Genomic DNA, 21224 nt, shown 5'->3' with positions numbered 1-21224 from the left:
GCCTGTTATCACATACACACTGTACTGCTACAGAGCTAACTGTTAGCCTGTTAGCACATACACACTGTACTGCTACAGAGCTAACTGTTAGCCTGTTAGCACATACACACTGTACTGCTACAGAGCTAACTGTTAGCCTGTTAGCAATCTGCAGACTGTACGCTAAGGGGTTAACATCCCCTCCAGCTCTGCTGCTGGGAGAGACTGCTGCAGGAGGACTGTGCCGCTTCAACTCGTTCTTACTCTTCTTAACGTAAAGAAGAGTAAGAACGAGTCTCCAAAAGTCTCCATTAACACCAGAAAAAGTCGCTGGATTTGTCGCCAGTCGCTTTTTTGAAATATAGTGGCTAAATATAGCAACAAAGTTGCTAAGTTGGCAACACTGCTTCGCCGGCTTTTACTAATGTCGTTTGTTGTTATGGCGTGGAGTACTACGTCACATCCTGTTTAGCGTTCTATCCAATCAGCAACCAGGCTTTTTTCAGGGGAGAAAAACGGCCCCGCCCCCTGGTGGTTGGAGGACTACTGGTGTAGAAAGTGTTGATTAGATCTGCAGGAGAGACACATTTTAAAATGGAAATATCACCGACGAGCAGGTTAATTTTATCGTGGCGGCCAAATCGTGATCAAAATATGGAATTAATATTAATTTAAATACATGTTACCCGTTTCTCTTTTTAAATTTAGAACGCTGTAATAATTCACATTTCTCTGGATATTAGGAGAAGGAAACCTGAAGAAAGGTAAACATGTTGTATGTGTTGAGATGTGATGTTGGTGTTTGTTGTGACAGTGGACATCGAGGTGGAGGATTACTACTCGGCCTTCCTGGAGATGGTCAGAAACCTGCTGGACGGGAACATGGAGGCGTCTCAGTACGAAGACTCTCTGAGGGAGATGTTCACCATCCACGCCTTCATCGGCTTCACCATGGACAAACTCATCCAGAGCATCGTCCGCCAGGTACGCCTCCTCTTCATCCTCCTCATCCTCCCCCTTCTCCCCCCAACCTCCCTCTAGCTGGTTTCCCCTCTAACTGGTTTCCCCTCTAACTGGTTTCCCCTCTAACTGGTTTCCCCTCTAACTGGTTGTTCCTCCTCCTGCAGCTGCAGCACATCGTGAGCGATGAGATCTGCGTGCAGGTGACGGACCTCTACCTCTCTGAGAGCGCTAACGGCGCCAGCGGAGGAACGGCGTCCACGCAGACGACCCGGAGCTCCGCCGAGGCCTCGTACCAGCGCCGAGCAGAGCAGCTCATGTCTGACGAGAACTGCTTCAAGGTGAACACACAACAACAACAAGAACAACAACAACAACAACAACAACACACAGCTCAGATTACAGCACAGCAACGTTTTAGTCGTTGAAGTTCTTTCAACATTAGTGATATTCTCAACAGCTTTAAATGATTCTTTGACCCAGAAAATGTAGGTTTTGACACTAAGATTGACCTTCTGAGTGGCTTGGAAGATATATTGGTTCTCATAGATTTTATATGGCTGCCATCTCCGATGCGCCATCTTGATGAAGTGGCTCCTACCACCTGACTGTTAGCTTTACCCTGATTGTCTCTTAACTGTTGATGAGAGAAAATCTGAGAGAAGTTTGATTATGTTTCTTATGATAGTTGTTAATGTTCAGCAGATAAACAGGATTGTAATTAGGGATTGCTAGATTGTAAATACAGGACATTGAGGATTATTATTAATCTCCCATCGATTCTGTGATCGGTATCGACCCCCAAAAATGCTGATCGGAGCATCCCTAATTATAATGAGTTGAGAACCGAGCGGAGTTTAACCCATTTAGGCCTAAAACGCCTGTAAAACCTCTGGGTGATTCAGAAAGAACCCCCTAAAACCTGAAATTTTTCTGGAAATTCAACAGAAGATTTTTCAGCCTCTGTAGCAGATAGAAATGAAATTAAAAAAGTATTTGAGAGCTTATACCCTTGGCTTTCATACGAAGTTGAGTTTATTTGTCCAAACCTTCAATAAAGTTCTATCAACAAACTCAGCAAATGTTACATTTGACTGAATAAAAAATCCTATGCAGAATACTAATACATGCCCATTAGCAAGATGCAAACATAAAGAAGAAGAAATAGACATAGTTCTCATTAGCATACTGTAATAAAAAATGTAAAAATAATAATAATAATCATAATAATAATAATACATTTTATATATTGCACTTTTCAGGGTACTCAACGACGCATAAAGTAATATAAGACATAAACAGTCATGATTTCTTATATCATCATCACAATCAATTAGTATTATTATTGGTATTATCTCCAGATGTCTGTTCTTTGGTGAAAATATGTCGTCTAAAAACATATTCCTCATCCATAAATGCCGGTCGATTGGTTCCGAGGGTTCAAAGTCCAGATCAGCAATTAAATGATCGGCGCTGTTTTCATCAGATCTCTTCCGTCACTTCCTGCTGAGCTCCTCCGCTATAGTCGTCTTCCTCCATGATTTAAAGTTCTGGAAAAGTCCCATGATGCATTGCAACACTCCCACATGTATTCTGATGCATTCTATTGGCCAAGAGACCGAAAATAGGTGGAACAAACTACAAAACGACGTATCAACTTTCCCAGCTTTAATGGTAGAATATCGCAACAGCGCCCCTGGTTTTAATGGTAGAAATGCAGTAATGCTTTCCCGCCGTAAATGAGTTAAACCCTTTTCTCCTCTCAGATGGTGTTTTCGAGGAGCCGAGGGCCGGTGCAGCTGACGGTGGAGCTGCTGGACAGCGAGGAGGAGAACTCAGATGAGCCCATGGAGGCCGAGGTGAGAGAGGACGCCTGGCGCTTTAAATCAGACAGAAAACACTTTGGATCAATGCAGAGAAAGACACAGAATGTTTCCTTTTTTAATATATTTTTACAAACCAATCAGGCCTTTTTTTTTTTTGTCTCTGTGCCGGTAAACTGCCCTGATGAAATGAATTAAACTGATGTTTAGTGGCAGTGAATGACACATTTGAGTTTTATTATCTTATGAGGAAACTAGATGAAGAAATGCAAATAAAAGTTGTCATGTTTTTACATTTTGTCTAGTAAGAAGGTCCACTTTTCCAGCTGGAGTGGAAAAACTAGTAAGGACCTATTTGGTAATACTGGTGTTAGCAGTAGTGTTTATAAAGCTGCTCCGTGGTTGAACTGTGTGTGGTGCTTGTCCTCTGTTTCAGCGTTGGTCTGATTATGTTGGACGTTACTTAAACCCAGATTCCACCACGCCGGAGCTGAGGGAGCACCTCGCTCAGAAGCCCGTCTTCCTGCCCAGGTGAGACTCACACGGGACAGACAGACAGGAGGGCTGGGCCGTGTTGCATAGTTCACGATTTAATGAGTAAAAAAAATGCATATCTTGATATTGCACTTGCAAAAAAGGTGTCTAAAAGCAAGATAAAACAGTAAATCTGAGGGAAATGATCTTGCTGCATGGACAGATAATTTACCTTGACAAGATTTATTCAATTAAAATGATTAAATCTAGAAATAAGCATGTTGAACACTTAAAATAAGAAATAAACTCTTAAAAAAAGATAAATTAAAGCTACCAGCAGCGATGAACTGGCCCGAGCAGAGTGACCTGATGATTATTTGGTTCTTACCAAGATAAAAAAAACTTTTTGTGTCTTTTTTTGGTGGTTTTTTTTGTCTTTTTGCGTCTTTTTTGTGTGTTTTCTTAATCTTTTTATGTCTTTTTTGTGATTTTACGTCCTTTGCTTCTTTTTTGGTTATTTTATGTCTTTTTGTGTCTTTTGTGTGTGTTTTTTGTGATTTTTTTTTAAACATCTTTTTGTCTATTTTGTGATTTTATGTCTTTTGTTTCCTTTTTTTGGTGTTTTCTTGTCTTTTTATGTCTTTTTTGTGATGTTATGCCTTTTGTTTCTTTTTTGGTCATTTTACGTCTTTTTGTGTGTCTCTGTGTGTCTTTTTTGTGTCATTTTTTGGTAATTTTGTGTCTTTTTTGTGTCCTTTTTTGGTCATTTTGTGTCTTTTTACATCTTCTTTTGGACACAAAAAAGTACAAAAGAGATCAAATTAAAGCTGCCAGCAGCGATGAACTGGCCCGAGCAGAGTGACCTGATGATTATTTGTTTCTTACCAAGATTAAGAAAACTTTAGATTTAGAAGTGTTACATAATTTGCCCCCGGACCCCCTAGATGGTTATTTTTTATTATTTGCTAAAACTCGTAAACGAGTAATTTTTTTGTATTCTGTTGAGATTTTGCAGTTTACACTACATTTGAGATTTATAATTGATTTTATATTTTCTTGAATGTTTTTTATTTATTTATACAGAATTTTAAAAAAAATCATATTTTCTATATATTTTTCAGTATTTTGTGATATCGTCAAGAATATCGTTATTGCAAAAATAACCTGAAATATCATGATAATCTTTTAGGGCCATATCGCCCACCCATAACAAAAAAATCCTTTTGATTAAACAAACTCCGATCGTTCCCGCTCTCATCCCGTTTTGATCTGTGCAGGAATCTGAGGCGGATCAGGAAGTACCAGAAGGGGCGGGAGCAGCTGGACAAGGAGGCCTGCGAGGGCGGCAAGAAGTCCCTGGAGAAGGAGAAGATGGAGTGCATGTTCAAACTCAACTCCTACAAGATGGTCTACGTGTTCAAGTCTGAGGATTACATGTACAGACGCACCGCCCTGCTGAGAGCTCACCAGGTATTCACATCACATCTACTTTAACCCTTAACAGGGCACTCATTGAAATACTTGCAAATTCCAGATTTCAACCCTAGAGAATATTGGAGGATATTACATACTGCCAGAATGTGTAAAAAAAAAAAAACATACGGACCTGGGGGAGGGGGGTAAATATTTTGAGAAAAAAGTTTATGAGATTAAAGTGGTGAATCTACGAGAAAAAAGTTGCTTTTTTCTTGTAAATCTGCAACTTTTTTCGTGCAGATTTGCCACTTTAAATCTCTTAAATCTGCGACTTTTTTTCTTGTAGATTTGCCACTTTAATCTAGTAAATTTGCAACTTTTTTCCCGAAATATTATTTTATTTATTACTCATCTATTACTCATTTTAGATATCCGCTGAAGTTACCAAATATAGTTCTTCGCCTGATAAAGGGTTAACTTTAATAAACACAATGCATCTGGCCAAAAATAGACAGAAGAAACGATGAAATTAGCAAAGATTTCTGCAACTTTTTTAACATCTGAAATGTTTTATAGACCTCTAAATAACAAAAGTAACAAAAAATCTGTGACTGAAAAGGTAAAAAATCTAGTATTTGAATGCAACATGAAGCAGGTTATGAGCCGTTTTAAGATGATTTCAGATCATTACAATCATTTCCTTCAGTTTGAAGACTCAGAGGAACATCAGGTTTATATCAGAGCTTCGTGAAGAACTTTATTTGGTAACTTCAGTGGATATCAAAATTAGGTCCCATTGTCTCTCTTTGAGGTCGTAGAACCACATGGATTTCTTCCAGATAATCAGCAAAGATCAGGCTACGTCACAGACGGTGACACCATGACATTTGAGAATATTTCGAGAAAAAAGTTGCAAATTTACTAGATTAAACTGGCAAATCTACTAGAAAAAAAGTTGCAGATTTAAGAGATTTAAATTGGCAAACCTGCACAAAAAAGTCGCAGATTTACGAGAAAAAAGTGGGAAAAAAACTCTTTTCTCGCAGATTCACCACTTTAAATCTCATAAATCTACGCATTTTTTTCTCGTAGATTTGCCACGTTAATCTCGTAAACTTTTTTCTCAAACATTACCCCCCTTACCTGGGTCCGTATGTTTTTTTTACACATTCTGGCTGTATGTAATATCCTCCAATATTCTCTAGGGTTGAAATTTGGAATTTGGAAGTATTTCAGTGAGTGTCCTATTAACCCATTGAAGCCTGGAAAGCGGATACATCGTTTTGTAGTATTTGTATAAGCTCTCAAATAATTTCATTTCTATCTGCTACAGAGGCTGAAAAATCTATTATTTAGTAGAAGCGTTGACACTTCTGTTGAATTTCCAGAAAAACTTCAGGTTTTAGGGGCTTATTTTAAAATCACCAAGAGGTTAAATAATAATAATAATAATAATAATAATAAAGAATAATAAAAAAATAAATCCAAATCAGAAGTCAGAACTTTCTGATAATGTTAGAGGATGTGGAACGTGTTGACTGACTGTTTAAGGATCTCCGTCTGCCTGTTGAGTTTCTAACGGCGTCCGTTTGTCTGCAGTCACACGAGCGTGTTAGCACGCGGCTGCACCGGCGCTTCCAGGCCTGGGTCGACTCGTGGGCCAAGGAGCACGTGACCCGCGACATGGGCGCCGACACCAACCGGTGGCTGATGGGCGAGACGCGGGACGGGCTGGTCCCCTGCACCACCAGCCGCCAGCCGGAGATCCTCCACTACGTCAACATCAACAAGTACCGCGTGAAATACGGGCCGCCCAGCAAGGCGCCGTAGCCCAGGGACTGATACGTGTTCAGGTCAGACAGGTCTGGAGTCGAGGTAGGGGCGGGGCTCGTTCATGTGTTTTTAAGGCTGATACGGAGCGCCATTAAGCTCGCCGCCGTGTGTGTTGCACGCCGGGGCGGCGGGATACTGATTTTACCAGCGTTTTTAGCTGGGCCCATTTTTTCGCAGGGCCTTTGGTGCCAAAACTTAGGAAGTCAGGAAGCAGCAGACCCGAGCTCACACCAGCACTGAGAGAGAGAGAGAGTGGTGCTTTTTGTACGTTATCACACAGCCGAGCTTCGGTTTAGATTTCAAACCGAACATTCTGCGTTTCCCCGGCGAGCGAGAGCGCCATCGAACCATCAACCACCCGGGAGAGTGTTCTGGTGGACAAAGTGCACTTATTCTGAAGAGTGAAGGTCCACGTTGACCTGCTGACATTCCTGCGCCGATTCTGAACCTGAACAAGAGTTACTTTCTGTTTCTGAAACACATGGCAGCATTATTAGACTGTGGCTGAGCCCGGACACAGCTGCAAACAGCTGCAGCTGTTTACAGTGTAAACACCTGCAGCTGTTTACACTATAAACAGCTGCAGGTGTTTACAAAAACAAACAGCTGCAGGTGTTTATAGAAACAAAAACAGCTGCAGGTGTTTGCAGACACAGCTGCAGGTGTTTACAAAAACAAACAGCTGCAGGCGTTTTACAGTGTAAACACCTGCAGCTGTTTCTGCAAACACATGCAGCTGTTTGTTTTTGTAAACACCTGCAGCTGTTTACAGTGTAAACACCTGCAACTGTGTCTGTAAACACCTGCAGCTGTTTCTGTTTCTGCAAACACCTGCAGCTGTTTGTTTTTGTAAACACCTGCAGCTGTTTCTTTTTGTAAACACCTGCAGCTGTTTCTGTTTCTGCAAACACCTGCAGCTGTTTATAGTGTAAACACCTGCAGCTGTTTACAGTGTAAACACCTGCAGCTGTTTACAGTGTAAACACCTGCAGCTGTGTCTGCAAACACCTGCAGCTGTTTACAGTGTAAACACATACAGCTGTTTCTGTTTCTGTAAACACCTGCAGCTGTTTGTGTAAACACCTGCAGCTCCCGTCAGCTGTGTCCGGCCTCAGACTGGAACCTGTACAGTGTGAGTGTCAGACTCTGACATGTTCCTGTGTTTGTGTGTGTATATATATTATATATAGTTCTATTAACACAGAGGATCCTCGCCGCCCTGGACGTCAACCTTTTTAAAACGCCCTCCGCCAATACACCAGCTCACACACACACAAACACACACACACACACACACACACACCTTGTAAATACACTGTATATAGTCTCAGACTTTTTATGACAGATCTGTGTTGTTGTGCTAGTAAAACTTTCAGCTGACTGGACTTTAGTGAAGAAACTAAAGTTAGGATGTAAATGAAAAAGACCATTTATTACAGTTTTTACCAAAGGGAGCTGATTATAAAAAATAGCCGTTTTCCCCCTTTGTGTGTTCCTTTATGTCCTTTTCTTTTTAATTTTTGTAGTAAAAAGTGGAAAAGTAGAAAATGTATCCAGGTCTTTTCAGTTTTTATATATGAGAATATTGTTTTTCTTCTGAATGTGACGTTTGGTTGAATCACTGCCCCTCGACACCGTCCGTGTGATGGCAGGACGCCAGATACATCATCACCCTGTGACACACACACACACACACACACACACACACACACACACACACACACACACACGCCCCGTATTTTTGATAATGGAAAAAGTCACACGAGCATGTCTTTAGTCCCTTTATTTAGACATTATTTAAAGTAATAATAAAAACAACATTTGTAGCCTACGGAGCCGTCTGCAGTTGTTGACTCATTTATTCTCTTCACACTAACTTTCATCGTCGGACACAAGCAGCTGGAATATGGAAGAAATATCCTGTCTTTATTCTAGAGCGTAGATTTTCAGTTTGAGAGCATGAATTTATTCCTTTTCAGTGACACAGCTCCTTCTCCTGCTCAGGTTTATTCTCCTCATGCTCACATTTGGTGCTCGCACTCAGATTTCTGCTGCTTTCTTTCAAAATGTGTCCTTGAACTCAAAAGTCACATGCTTGTGCTCACGTTTCTTCTTCTTGGACATTTAAATATGTCCTGTGTGCGATCAGATCTAAAGTCTCCACGCTCAAATGTAATGTGCACACACTTAGAACCAGCTCGTCCTCTCAGGTTGAGGTAGCTGTCAGACTGAAGATGTCTCTCCCTGAGCTTAAAATAGTGTGTTTCACCAGCCAATAGGGAGACAGCTAGAGTGTGGACCAATCAAATGAGGGATGCCGTGTCTTGGGTGCGTTCCTTCGCCCTTTTTGAGGCTCCGTAGGGGCGGGTAGTATATCCTGTTTGTAAAACTGCTTCTCTCTTAAAATACACCAATTTACCATATTGGCAGCCATTTGAATCGTCATCTGTTTAAGACGCAGCATGTTTATGTATAATTAATCTTAAGTAATCCTAAAGAGTTATTGTAGTTTAGATTTTTTTCTAATTCTATATTGGCGCCATATATTTTATACACTATAAATACTCTGATTGGTTTGTCGAATGGATAAGGAAATTGCTAACCATAGCTTTTTAAACCATGGGACGCAGCACCCTCGCTGCATGTCATATTATGATTTTTAATTTAATTTAATTGGTAAATTACAATTACAGTTATAGAATCCGTGCAACCAGCTGATTCTCTTATTGAAACGCAAGCACAAAATGTGAGCATGAGGAGAATAAATCTGAGCAGGAGAAATTATGCTCTCAAACTGAAATTGTATGGTCTTGAATAAAGATAGAAAGGATATATATTTCTTCCATACCGGCAGAGTTTCCTCGGTACGGAGTCGCTCTCCAGACGTCATTTATCTGCCGTGGTCCTCAGAAGAGCTGGAAATTGTTGCTGTGCAGAGAAACATGGTTGGCCTGCTGACCCCGCGACCCGGCCCGAAGAAGAAGAAAAGACCCAGAGCCTTGACCGATATGACATTTTTTTCTACCGACATTATGAAGAAGAAAAGTCGTGAGTGATAAGAGGTAGATTTTTTAATGTGGTGAAGCGATGAAGCAGCTCAGATCAGACAAAAAGAAAAATAACTGATGATCGTCTTCGTCCTCCACAGGTACGTGAAGTCTTTAATTTATTCATGATAATATTTAATAGGGTTTAACATCAATGAGAATTATTGCAAGTTTTATTTAGTTTCAACATAATTATATGAGTTATTTATCTTGCAAATAGCTGTTTACGAAAGAGAAACAATCAAAAAAGAGAAACATTTCACAGAAACTCAGTTTATCTTCATTTGTTTACAGGGTTAGAAAGCAGCATGAGTTTGAGTATGTTATATTTGAATCCTTTGCTCGCATTTGCAACATTTCAAATTCTTTATTGAGCATGATAGAGTTAAAAAAAAGATTCAAAATCACATTTTATGTTGGACTAAAGGACTAAAAAAGACACAAAATGACCAAAAATAGACACAAAATGACTTTTTAAAAAAAGGCACAAATGAGGAGACAAACTTAACCCTATAAAGCCTGAACCGTGAAATAATTGCCAGAAAATTCTAAATTTTCAAAACTGGAGTGTTTGTTGAACCGGCTAACCTTTTTTTTAATTCAATATTAATTTTCATATATGAATTTAATTTGGATCATATTTGATACATCAGGTCTTTTTGTGCAATTTGTTGCTCACAATTTGCTTTTCTTAAACTCACATAATCACATAAAACCTAATATTTTTAACCAAATAAAACTTTGACTTTCCTTTTAACATTTTCCTCAAACATACAAAATATTTGTTTCCATATAAAACAACATCATACATCTGCTGATATGAAGTTTTCACGCAGCAATGACTGATCCACCAGTGGAACCAGCAAATAATTTTTGTTACATCTGGTATTTTTGTGAAATTTGTTGCTCAGTTTTTTTAATCATCAATTCATGTATTCATCAGGTTTTTGATGTAGAGGTCCCAAAAACTTATGTATCAAATATGATACACTTGGCTTTATAGGGTTAACAAAATAACCGAAAAAAGACACAAAATGACTTAAAAAAAATACACAAAATGATCAAAAAAAAGACAGAAAATGATTTAAAAAAAAACAAATGAGGAGCAAAAAAAAGACAATATAACTAAAAAAGACACAAAATAACTAAAAATAGACACAAAATTATCAAAAGAGAAACAAATGAGAAGACAAAATGACCAAAAAAGACACAAAATTACTTTAACAAAGACACAAAATGACCAAAAAAGACACAAAATAACTAAAAAGACGGAAAATAACTAAAATACACAAAATGACCCAAATTGTTCCTCTAAACACACCAGAGCCAAATCAAACAGAGTCCCACTAGAATAAAACCAGAGTTGATGACAGGATCACACAATCACAAGATCACATTTATGTTGGTTTTTCTTTGTTTCTTTTTGGTTCTAAATGTTGATCCAGTAAGTCAGAATAAAGAATCTATTATTATTATCAGGTCATATAGGTGAAAAAAATACCAACATGGTATTTAAACATGTTTTAAGTGGTGAATACAGGCAGGATGGAAAGATTCAGACATGGAGGAAATAGAACAAAACTACAGAGAGTTTAATCATCAGTTTAGATTTAATGAGTCCTGACTGCTGTCGGCCACTGGGGGGCGCCAAAACATTCAAAACAGACTTTATTCATGATTGTCAACATAAACAATACAAACATGGAATTAACATAAACATACCATAAATAAGAACAATATATATCCAATATAAATATAAGGATAATGGGAATAATTTCCTTGTTATTATTTACAAACAGATGCTACTCACTTCCAGTTTGTCTCAAATATAATTATTGATTAATTATTGATTGATTAATGACAGTGACAGATTCACCAGCATCAAAGTAAATTAATTGCATTTTGTATTAATTGTGCAACATCTTTGGAAGATCTTCTTTTTCTGAAAAGCCTTCAGTCAACATTTCCCACTTACTAAATATTTTATTCAAAGAAAATACAACTTGTGTTGATGTTTTTTATATTTTCTATATTTCATTTCTTTCATGTGTTTTATAGGAATAAAATAAAACCTGTTCTTCATAATAAAGACACATTCTGAAGTGACTGTGATATAAAAATTTCCTGTTTTGAATATTTTGTAATATTGTATTACATTATATTGTAAATACTTTGTTATTTTAATATTTCTTCCTGCAGTGAACTCCGTCTCATCGTCTCATTACGGGTAAGTATCTGAACTTAACTTAATTAATAATTTTAATGAAAAACATTTCCTCATAATTATCTGGATCCAGGTCACATTAATTGAAGTAATTATATCATTAGCATGATTATTATTATTCATTATGATGATAATTGGTGCTGGGAATAATTCTAGGTCACGTTGTTCCGACTGTTTAATCATAATTTAATATTTCTGTAACTTCTGTTAATGTGTTTTTAAAGAAGTAATTTAATTGTTTTGCCTGCAGGGGGCGCCCTGCAGCTTCTAAACAAATTTACAGCTTATTAATTACTAATGAGCTGAATCATTACTAGAAGAGGTGAATGAAACTCCGAATGTCAGTTTAACTTTCAGTTACTTGAACTTTACTGGAGTATTTACTTTATTTTTCTAGAGAAATGTTCTTTTATTTCATTACAATATTCTGAAAGCTAAGTTTTTGAAACATCTTATTATGAGCTGCTGCTTTCCTCTGAATATTTTTAAAAAAAGATCAATCTGCAAAGTAACTAATGTAAACAAAAAGAACATGGAAACACAAAGTGTTACCAATATTTCAAATATAGTTTTCTTCACATGATATACAGTCATCTACATAAATATTAGCCCAAGTATTAGTTTTCTTCATTTTATTGTTCATTTTAATGTCTGGTACAACTAAAGGTTAAATTTGTTTGGACAAATATAATTATAACAACAAAAATAGCTGATAAGAATTTAATTTAAGATCTGATATCTAGACATTTAACATGGTTTTATTCATGTTTATTCAATTTTGGTTATTATCAAGAATGTTTTCATGACTGTAGATGTAAAAATGACCAAAAAAAGATGCAAAAATTACACAAAATTATCGGAATAGAAACAAATTGACCAAAAATAGGTGTAAAAATGATAAAAAAAGACACAAAAACAATAAAAATATCTGATAAGAGTTTAATGGTCCTAAATATTCCAAATATACTAAATACTGTCTGTCCGTCTGTATAAAAACTACGAAGTGGTCAACAAACTAATTGCAGTATTCTCTTGTTATGCACTTGTTATTGTTTTTTTTCAAATGTGTTTGAAGAATGTTCTTTGCAAAAAAGTCTCTTTGGGACGTAAGTGCTTTTGAGTAGTGAGTACAGATTTTTTTTTTTTCTGTGTGTAGGTGATCAGTAAAGATCTGGCCTCAGCCTCTTTTTGAAAATTGAGAGGGATTCAGCAAGTCCGTGGCCTAGAGGTTGGGAATCGGGCTTGTAACTGGAGAGTCGCCGGTTCGAATCCCGGTACTGACAGAAGTGCCCTTGAGCAAGGCACCTAACCCCCCTGCACAGCTCCCCGGGTGCAGTAATGTGCTGCCCACGGCTCCTTGCACTTGTGTGTAAAAAAAAAAAAAAAATGGATGGGTTAAGTGCAGAGGTTGAATTTCCCCATTGTGGGATGAATAAAGTAATGTTCTTCTTCTTCTTAAAATCGTATGGAGTTTGGAAGGTTGTTCCACCACAAAAATAGAAAATAGAAAGCTGATTAAGTGTCCCAGGAAGTCCTTAAATGGAGAGAACTAGTTGAAGATCCGTCTGGTGTGACGTTAAATGGAGAAAACTTCACCCTAGATGGTGTAAAAGTGCTGAGGCGGCTCTCTGGTGACCTCAGAGCGGGACAGCTGAACCCTTCACCCAGTTGGCTGACGAGGAGCGAGTCGACACGTCCAGCCTGCAGAGCCAACAATCACCTCCTCCCCTCCTCCTCCTCCTCCTCCTCCTCCCCAGAGCTCCTGTGCATGGCTCCTCCTGGGGAGAACACGCTCCTGGACTCTCAGCAGCTTTCAGCTCGATGATGTCGCCACTTCCGCAACTTCTGACTGCAGGAGCGAGTTATTGTCCGGGCCACAGAGCGCCGATTGTCCCGGCGCTCCGAGTCCTTGGCACTCGCAGCGCTGAGCAATTAACTCAGTAGAGCGACCACGTCCTCCTCCGTCCTTTACTCCTTTACTCCTTTAGTCCTTTAGTCCTGCAGGGAGGAGGAGAGGGAGGACACACTGCGGCTGCTGGACTCAACACTCAACACACACTTCCACTCCTTTACAGCAGAGAACAAAACCTGAAACCTCTGAATGCTCCTCGGCAGAGTGGAAGAAGTACTCAGATCCCTTACTTATATACTTTAATATGGCCAAAAAGTTCTCTTCACATATAGAACATATTGAAATATTATTGTGCTCAGCATGGATGCAGCTCCATCTGAAACAGTCGAGCTGTTGAAGCTTCAGACGGAGGTCTAATACTACTAAAGTTCATTCTTTTTAATTCTAATAAAATCTCTATAAATCTATAAGTCCTGCAGCACAATCATGGCTAGAAGTGGGAACAACTCCAACATGTCTTTGTGCAGAATAACACAGTTAGAATGACAGAAACCATGAAGAAAAATATTATTATCAGAATAAAAGACACACAATTCACCCAAAAAAAGACACTAAATGGCCAATAAAGACACAAAATTACCAAAAACAGATATTCAAAGACCAAAAATAAGCATAAATTATCAAAAATGACTCAGAATTAGTTTGCTCTACATATTGAAGTATTGTCATGTTTCTAACCACTCCTGTCCTCTCCTCTCTAGTCTGTGTAAACAGCCTCTCCTCTCTGCCCTTTTTCCCCCCTCAGATTTTTTATTTAAAGTTGGCTGAAGACTGAAGCGGTTTCATGGCGAACCGTCCGGTCGCTGTAGAGAGACTTCAGTAAACAGCTGCACGGCGTTCTGAACCCAGACCTGGTCCAGCTGACGGTCTGCTGAGCCTTTAACCCTCTGGAGGACACCAGAGTTGCAACATAAAAGCAAAGCAGCATGTTTCCTGCTGTCAGATGAACTCTAAAGTTTAAAGTTTCCATGTCCCATTTAGTGCATCAAGTCTTTTTCAGCAAAGGTAAAAAAAACACCTCGACCAAGTGTAGTAACATGATATTACTGAAGTTTTGCAGAGATTTTATTGAATTTTGTAGTGTGCATTCAGCATTTTTAATGCAATTTTTTGTGTTTGTTTTTTTGTGTGTTTTTTAATGTTTTTTAATGTGTGCTTCTTGTACTTTTTTGTTTTTTTTTTGTCATTTTTTGTGTATCTTTTGTTTTTTAATAAGTGTTTATTGTAATATTTTGTGTTTTTCTGTGTTTTTTGTATTTTTGTAAATTTTTTGTGTTTTTCTGTGTTTTTTTTTTTAATGTGTTTTTTTTGTAATTTTTTTATGTGTTTTTGTTTTATGTGTGTTTTTGTGTGTATTTTTTGTGATTTTTACGTGTGATTTTTGTAATTTTGTGTGTTTTTTATGTGTGTGTGCGCGTGTGTGTGTGTGTTTTGTGTTCAAAATGTTGATCCATTAAGTCAAAATGACAAAATAATAATCAGGTGAGGTTGTGCTGAAAAAAAATGATCCCAGCATGGAATGACAAACATTTTTTTTAAGTCGTTTATACAGTCAGGATGAAAAAGAGTCAAAACCATCAAAATATCCCCAAACTCTAAAGGGTTAAAGGTTGAAGCAGCTGTTCTCCTGGTTGAGCTGGAGACGGTGTGATGCTCAGCAGCGTTATGTAACAGAGCCGGACTCCTCTAATCCGTTTAGAGGAGCAGAGGAGCTGCAGGGCGTCTCATCAGCCTGAAGGAGACGCACACACACACACACACACTCACACACACACACACACACACACACACACACACACACACACACACACACTCTCAGATCCATCACAACGTCCTTAAAGGAAGCAGCAGAAACCGCCACGGAGACGAGAGACGGATGGAAAATGACGAGTGCTTTGTGTTATTTATAGCATGCTTTAATTAAAACCACTTCCAAAAATACATCACAGTTTAAATCTGCTGATTCAGCACCATTAATATTAAAAAACCTGCCGTCATCCAAACTTCCCTCGAGGTTTCCACAAGCGAGAAACATCCAGAGGTTCAGTTCTGCTGGAAAACAGTCAAAGAGCCTGTTGATTTATAAAATGCACTAAATTGCATCTGCATATTATGACAAGTTTTCTTCTTCTTCTTCTTTTTCTTCTTGTAGTTCTTCTTTTTCTGTTTCTTCTTCTAGTTCTTCTTCTTTTCTTCTTCTAGTTCTTCTTTGTCTTCTTTTTCTTCTTCTAGTTCTTCTTTGTCTTCTTTTTCTTCTTCTAGTTCTTCTTTTCTTCTTCTAGTTCTTCTTTTCTTCTAGTTCTTTTTCTTCTAGTTCTTTTTTCCTTCTTTTTCTTTGTCTTTTTCTTCTTCTAGTTCTTCTTTTTCTTCTAGTTCTTTTTTTTTCTTCTAGTTCTTTTTCTTCTTCTAGTTCTTATTTTCTTCTTCTAGTTCTTTTTCTTCTTCTGCTTCTTCTTTTTCTTCTAGTTCTTCTTTTTCTTCTTCTAGTTCTTTTTCTTCTTTTTTTTCTTCTAGTTCTTTTTCTTCTAGTTCTTCTTCTTTTTCTTCTTCTAGTTCTTTTTCTTCTTCTTCTTCTTCGAAAGCTGAGAACAGCCATGTCATTCTTTTTATGTTAATGCACCGTTATCTCGTGATAACTTATTATTACGTTATCTCGATCTAACAAAGATCGTTTTCTCGAGATAATGAATTTATAAAACTTAGGTTTTGAGGCTTAATTAGGCTGTTTTGAGGGAAATGCCTGATCCACGATACAAAGGGAAGCAAAATGCAGCACAAACAAAATGTTTTACCTTATTAGTTAACTACGAATGTCTGTAAACATAATGGGACTGTGCATAAGTGCCGACTTGGGTTAAACAGTGTTTATTAATTAATTAATTAAGCCTCAAAACCAACGTTTATTTAATTTTTTATCACGAGATAACGGTGCATAAAAATAAAAACATCTCCTCCTTCAGCGTGTTTCTCCTGAGAACTCAGTTTATTGAGACCTGAGCGTGACTAAATATATCACAAGATGAAAGTCATTGGGGGCATCAGAGGCACAAAGCATGCTGGGTAATTTAATGTGACAGCACCTCTCCACACACACACACACACACACACACACTTGGCTGAACTTGACCTTTTCCTCCCTGTGTGTGTGTGTGTGTTTCTGCTTGTTGCAGCTCCATCTGAAACAGTCGACCTCTTCACTGTTTCTGACGTCTGTTGAAGCTGTTGAAGCTTCAGACGGAGGTCTAATACTACTAAAGTTCATTCTTTTTAATTCTAATAAAATCTCTATAAATCTATAAGTCCTGCAGCTCAATCATGGCTAGAAGTGGGAACAACTCCAACATGTCTTTGTGCAGAATAACACAGTTAGAATGACAGAAATCATGAAGAAAAATATGATTATTAGTAGAATAAGACATACAATTCACCCAAAAAAGACACTAAATGACCAATAAGACACAAAATTACCAAAAGAAGACAAACATTTACTAAAAACAGACATTAAAGAAAGAGCAAAAAGACCAAAAATTCATAAATTATCAAAAATGACACATAATTAGTTTGCCCTACATATTGAAGTATTGTCATGTTTCCAGCCTCTCCTGTCCTCTCCTCTCAGCTCTGTGTAAACAGCCTCTCCTGTCCTCTCCTCTCTGCTCTGTGTAAACAGCCTCTCCTGTCCTCTCCTCTCTGCTCTGTGTAAACAGCCTCTCCTGTCCTCTCCTCTCAGCTCTGTGTAAACAGTCTCTCCTGTCCTCTCCTCTCAGCTCTGTGTAAACAGCCTCTCCTGTCCTCTCCTCTCTGCTCTGTGTAAACAGCCTCTCCTGTCCTCTCCTCTCTGCTCTGTGTAAACAGCTTCTCCTGTCCTCTCCCCTCTGCTCTGTGTAAACAGCTTCTCCTGTCCTCTCCTCTCTGCTCTGTGTAAACAGCCTCTCCTGTCCTCTCCCCTCTGCTCTGTGTAAACAGCCTCTCCTGTCCTCTCCCCTCAGCTCTGTGTAAACAGGATCTGGTTCATTGTAAATGACACGTGGAGAATAAAGAGATTCTGACACAAATATCAACATTTAACACAAGTTTTCGTCACTTTTTATAACGGAAACTTACGTAATCAATGATCCATTCAAGGACCGTCGGAAAGCTCAAACTCTGAGAATGTCTGTTTTTACAGTTTCTTTCTGTGATGAACTCTTTTTGGGGTTTTTGGCGATCTTGAAAAGAAAACATTAGCGTTCGGAATGGTGGTTAGAAAACGAATAAAACGAGGAAGTTGAAGTGCACTAATTAGTCTGAAGGGTTGTTTTTGCAGCACTGGACTTTTGTCCGCGGTCCCACTCAGCCTCAGGGACGAGCTGGACCGGGACACCAAGTGGAGACTTTTTGTTGGAGCGGCGTTGTGCTGCGCGGTCCTCACAGAGGCTCCAGTGTTTGGGCCCGGGCGGAGCGGCGGAGGGGCCCCCTTCCCACAAACTGGAGCATAAACACAACAATCCCTTTATCCGCGGTCTGGACCTGCCATCTGAACAGCGGCTTGTCATTAAATTAACATCACAGCAGGCGCGCGCCCTGGCCCTTGCTTCCCGCAGCATTGTGGTGCACTGAGGAGGAAACTCATTCTTTCAGGGGGTCCGGGTCAGAAAGCAGGCTGGCGAGGACCCGGCCCGGCCGCCTTGGCGTTGAGGAATGGGAACGCTCGCCGCGCCGCCGTGCTGCTGAAAGGACAACCTTTAATCTCTGGCAGCCGTGAAGGACAGAGACAGATTTGCTTTTTGTTTTTGATGTCGTGCCACGTCCAACCCCGAGGACCCCGAGGCCGCCGCGGCCCTCGCCAAGGCGCCCGGCGCTGGCCGCCACCACACGCCCCGGAGGCTGCACCTGCTCGGGAACGACCTGAATGAGCTCCTGATGGGTTACAGTTTATTAGTGTGGTGGCGGAGCAGCCTGGCTCAGCCTGAAACACTTTAAATACAACAAAAGCTGAATTATTGGTCTGGAAGTTCAGATTTCAGTTCGTTTGCCTTCTTTAGTCGGTTTCTGACTCCAGCTTGTGTGTTTAGGTTCGTTTATTCTCTCCCTTAACCCTTTAACTCAGGGAAGGGCAACTTAAATGCTGCAGGAGGCCACAATTTTCCATCATTTTCCACCACAGGGCCACATATAGGACCGTGCACTTAACCAGATATGATGAAAACTGACTGTATTTGTTGGGTGCCAGATTCAAAACGGTCACAATAAATGTTTCCTTTATTTCCTTTGTCTGATCCATCTCAGACCCAATAAGTTTATTAAGTCATAAAACCAGATAGATGAAATAGATTTCATATCAACCAAAAAGGTTTACGGATGAAAAAAGATGACAAAGACGAAAATGAAGGACATTTTCACTATAATTTTAGTTAGTTCTAGTTAGTTTTGTAACCACAAAATACAGTTTCAGTTAGTTATCGGGTTTTTTAAGAACTTGTTTTTATTTTTATTTCAGTTAACGATAATGTTTTTTCAGTTCTAGTTTTCGTTAACTATAATAACCTTGGTACAAAGTCTAACTGCAGTAACTACACAAAGGGTAAAACTGAGAAAGTTTTCAAATTATTCTGCAGAAACATGCCAAAAAATCCCCCAAATGTCACCTTATGGAGAGAATAGAGTGGATGACATCATCGCTAGAGAAAATGTTTTTTCAATTGTAGTTTTCGTTATTTCATTAGTTTACTAGTTGTTTTTTTTAACTGTAATAACCTTGGTGGTGACTCTGAATGTGAACGTTGTTAAATAAGAGTCTGACAGCATTATGGAGACATCCGTTCTGTTTGTTACTGCGTCTGATCGAAAAATCTTAATATTTACAATCCCATAACTGGAGATGAATGATGAAGACTGTGTGACTCAAAAAAAGTTGCAGATTCAAGAGATTCAAAGTGTCAAATCGGCGCAAAAAAAGTTGCAGATTTACGGGAAAAAAGTGGAAAAAATGAATTTTTTTCTTGCAGATTCATCACATAAATCTGCGACTCACTTTAATCCCGTAAACTTTTTTCTCAAAATATGACCCCTCCCCTGATGAAGACTGTGTGACTCGATGAAAAGCTCCTGGTCACTGGAGGATTCCCTTTAACACTTCCAGGTCACTTCTTTCCTTCCTCTTTAGTCTTTTATTGCAGCGGTCTGCTGCTCTGCCTTCCTGCTGACTGGACTCTGTATTGAACGTGTCCGACCACCTTGGCGGTGAAACTCGGGGCAGCGAGGCCCGCTGGGCAATCAGGTTAGAAAGGCCAGTGAAGCAAAAGAGGTCAGAACGATGAGGTGACCACGGCGTCCAATAACGCTGCTCCAGTCACGGCCTCCAGGGGAACCGAGGACAACTTTCCTCCTTTCTGTTAACTAACGTCATGCAGCAACATCACAAAGTCTCATCTGAGGTTAAAACCCACTGAGGAGAGTGAAAGCTCTTAACCCTTTATCGGGCGAAGAACTATATTTGGTAACTTCAGTGGATTTCAAACTGGGTCCCTATGTCTCTTTGAGGTCCTAGAACCACATGGATTTCTTCCAGATAATCAGCAAAGATCAGACTACCAATCAGTATGATAATAATATATTAATATTAACTTTATTCACCTTGACCTCCAATGTAAAAATGAAAAATTTAGAAAAAAAATCTGCAAGAAACAGTCGTATGAGGAGAACTTGACTATGAAGGCATATTAGGGCCAAGTATGAATAAAAATAAAAGTAATATTTTGAGGAAAAAAGTGGCAAATTTACTAGATTAAAGTGGCAAATCTACAAGAAAAAAAGATGGAGATTTAAGAGATTTAAAGTAGCAAACCTGTGCGAAAAAAGTTGCACATTTACGGAAAAAAAGTGGCAAATCTACAAGAAAAAATTGCACATTTAAGAGATTTAAAGTGTCAAATCTGTGCAAAAAAAGGTGCAGATTTACGAGAAAAAAGTGGGGGAAAGGCAACTTTTTTCATCACAAATCTGCGACTCACTTTAATCTCGTAAACTTTTTTTCTCAAAATATTACCCCCTCCCCTGGGTCCGTATGTTGTTGTTTTTTTTACACATTTCACAGTCCACATTCTGACTGTATGTAATATCCTCCAATATTCTCTAGGTTTGAAATTTGGAATTTGCAAGTATTTCAATGAGTGTCCTATTAAGGGTTAACGTTGCTGTCGTGCGTTGGTAACGGCCAAGCGGCAACCTCCTGGTCTGAGCAGGGAGGCAAACCAGGAAGTGCCTTAAGCGGCGTTCTACCATAAATTCCAGCAGGGGGCGCTGACGGCGGCTGCAGAAGCATTTGGGTCCATTCATTTCAATACAAAATGAGAAAAATTCTCACTTTTCTCTCTCTTTTTTCTCGTTTTTTTTTTTTATGCACCGTTATCTTGTGATAACTAATTAAATGAACGTAGGTTGTGAGGATTAATTCATTCTAACTACTGGAAATCGATTTTTCCATCATATTCTAATTTATTGAGATGCACCTGTATATGATAAGTGTATTTGAACATGTATTTAATGTAATTATGAAGAAAAGTAAGAAACTCTGA

The 21224-nt window shown here is 38.9% G+C and overlaps 1 protein-coding gene across 1 annotated transcript in view; it reads left to right on the top strand.

Moving 5' to 3' along the window:
* Nucleotides 1-7051, top strand: part of sin3aa (SIN3 transcription regulator family member Aa) — a 26226-nt gene extending 19175 nt beyond the window's left edge. The window contains 6 exon segments of the mRNA XM_059335591.1: nt 794-963; nt 1107-1280; nt 2706-2798; nt 3199-3293; nt 4514-4706; nt 6252-7051. Coding sequence (XP_059191574.1) covers nt 794-963; nt 1107-1280; nt 2706-2798; nt 3199-3293; nt 4514-4706; nt 6252-6482 — 956 coding nt within the window. The 3' untranslated portion in view covers nt 6483-7051.
* The last annotated feature ends 14173 nt before the right edge of the window (nt 7052-21224 follow it).

This window comes from Centropristis striata, chromosome 6, assembly GCF_030273125.1.
Source record: "Centropristis striata isolate RG_2023a ecotype Rhode Island chromosome 6, C.striata_1.0, whole genome shotgun sequence".
In the NCBI taxonomy this organism is placed as follows: domain Eukaryota; kingdom Metazoa; phylum Chordata; class Actinopteri; order Perciformes; family Serranidae; genus Centropristis; species Centropristis striata.
The sequence above is the reverse complement of the archived record's forward strand: the minus strand, read 5'-3'. Positions and strand labels throughout refer to the sequence as shown.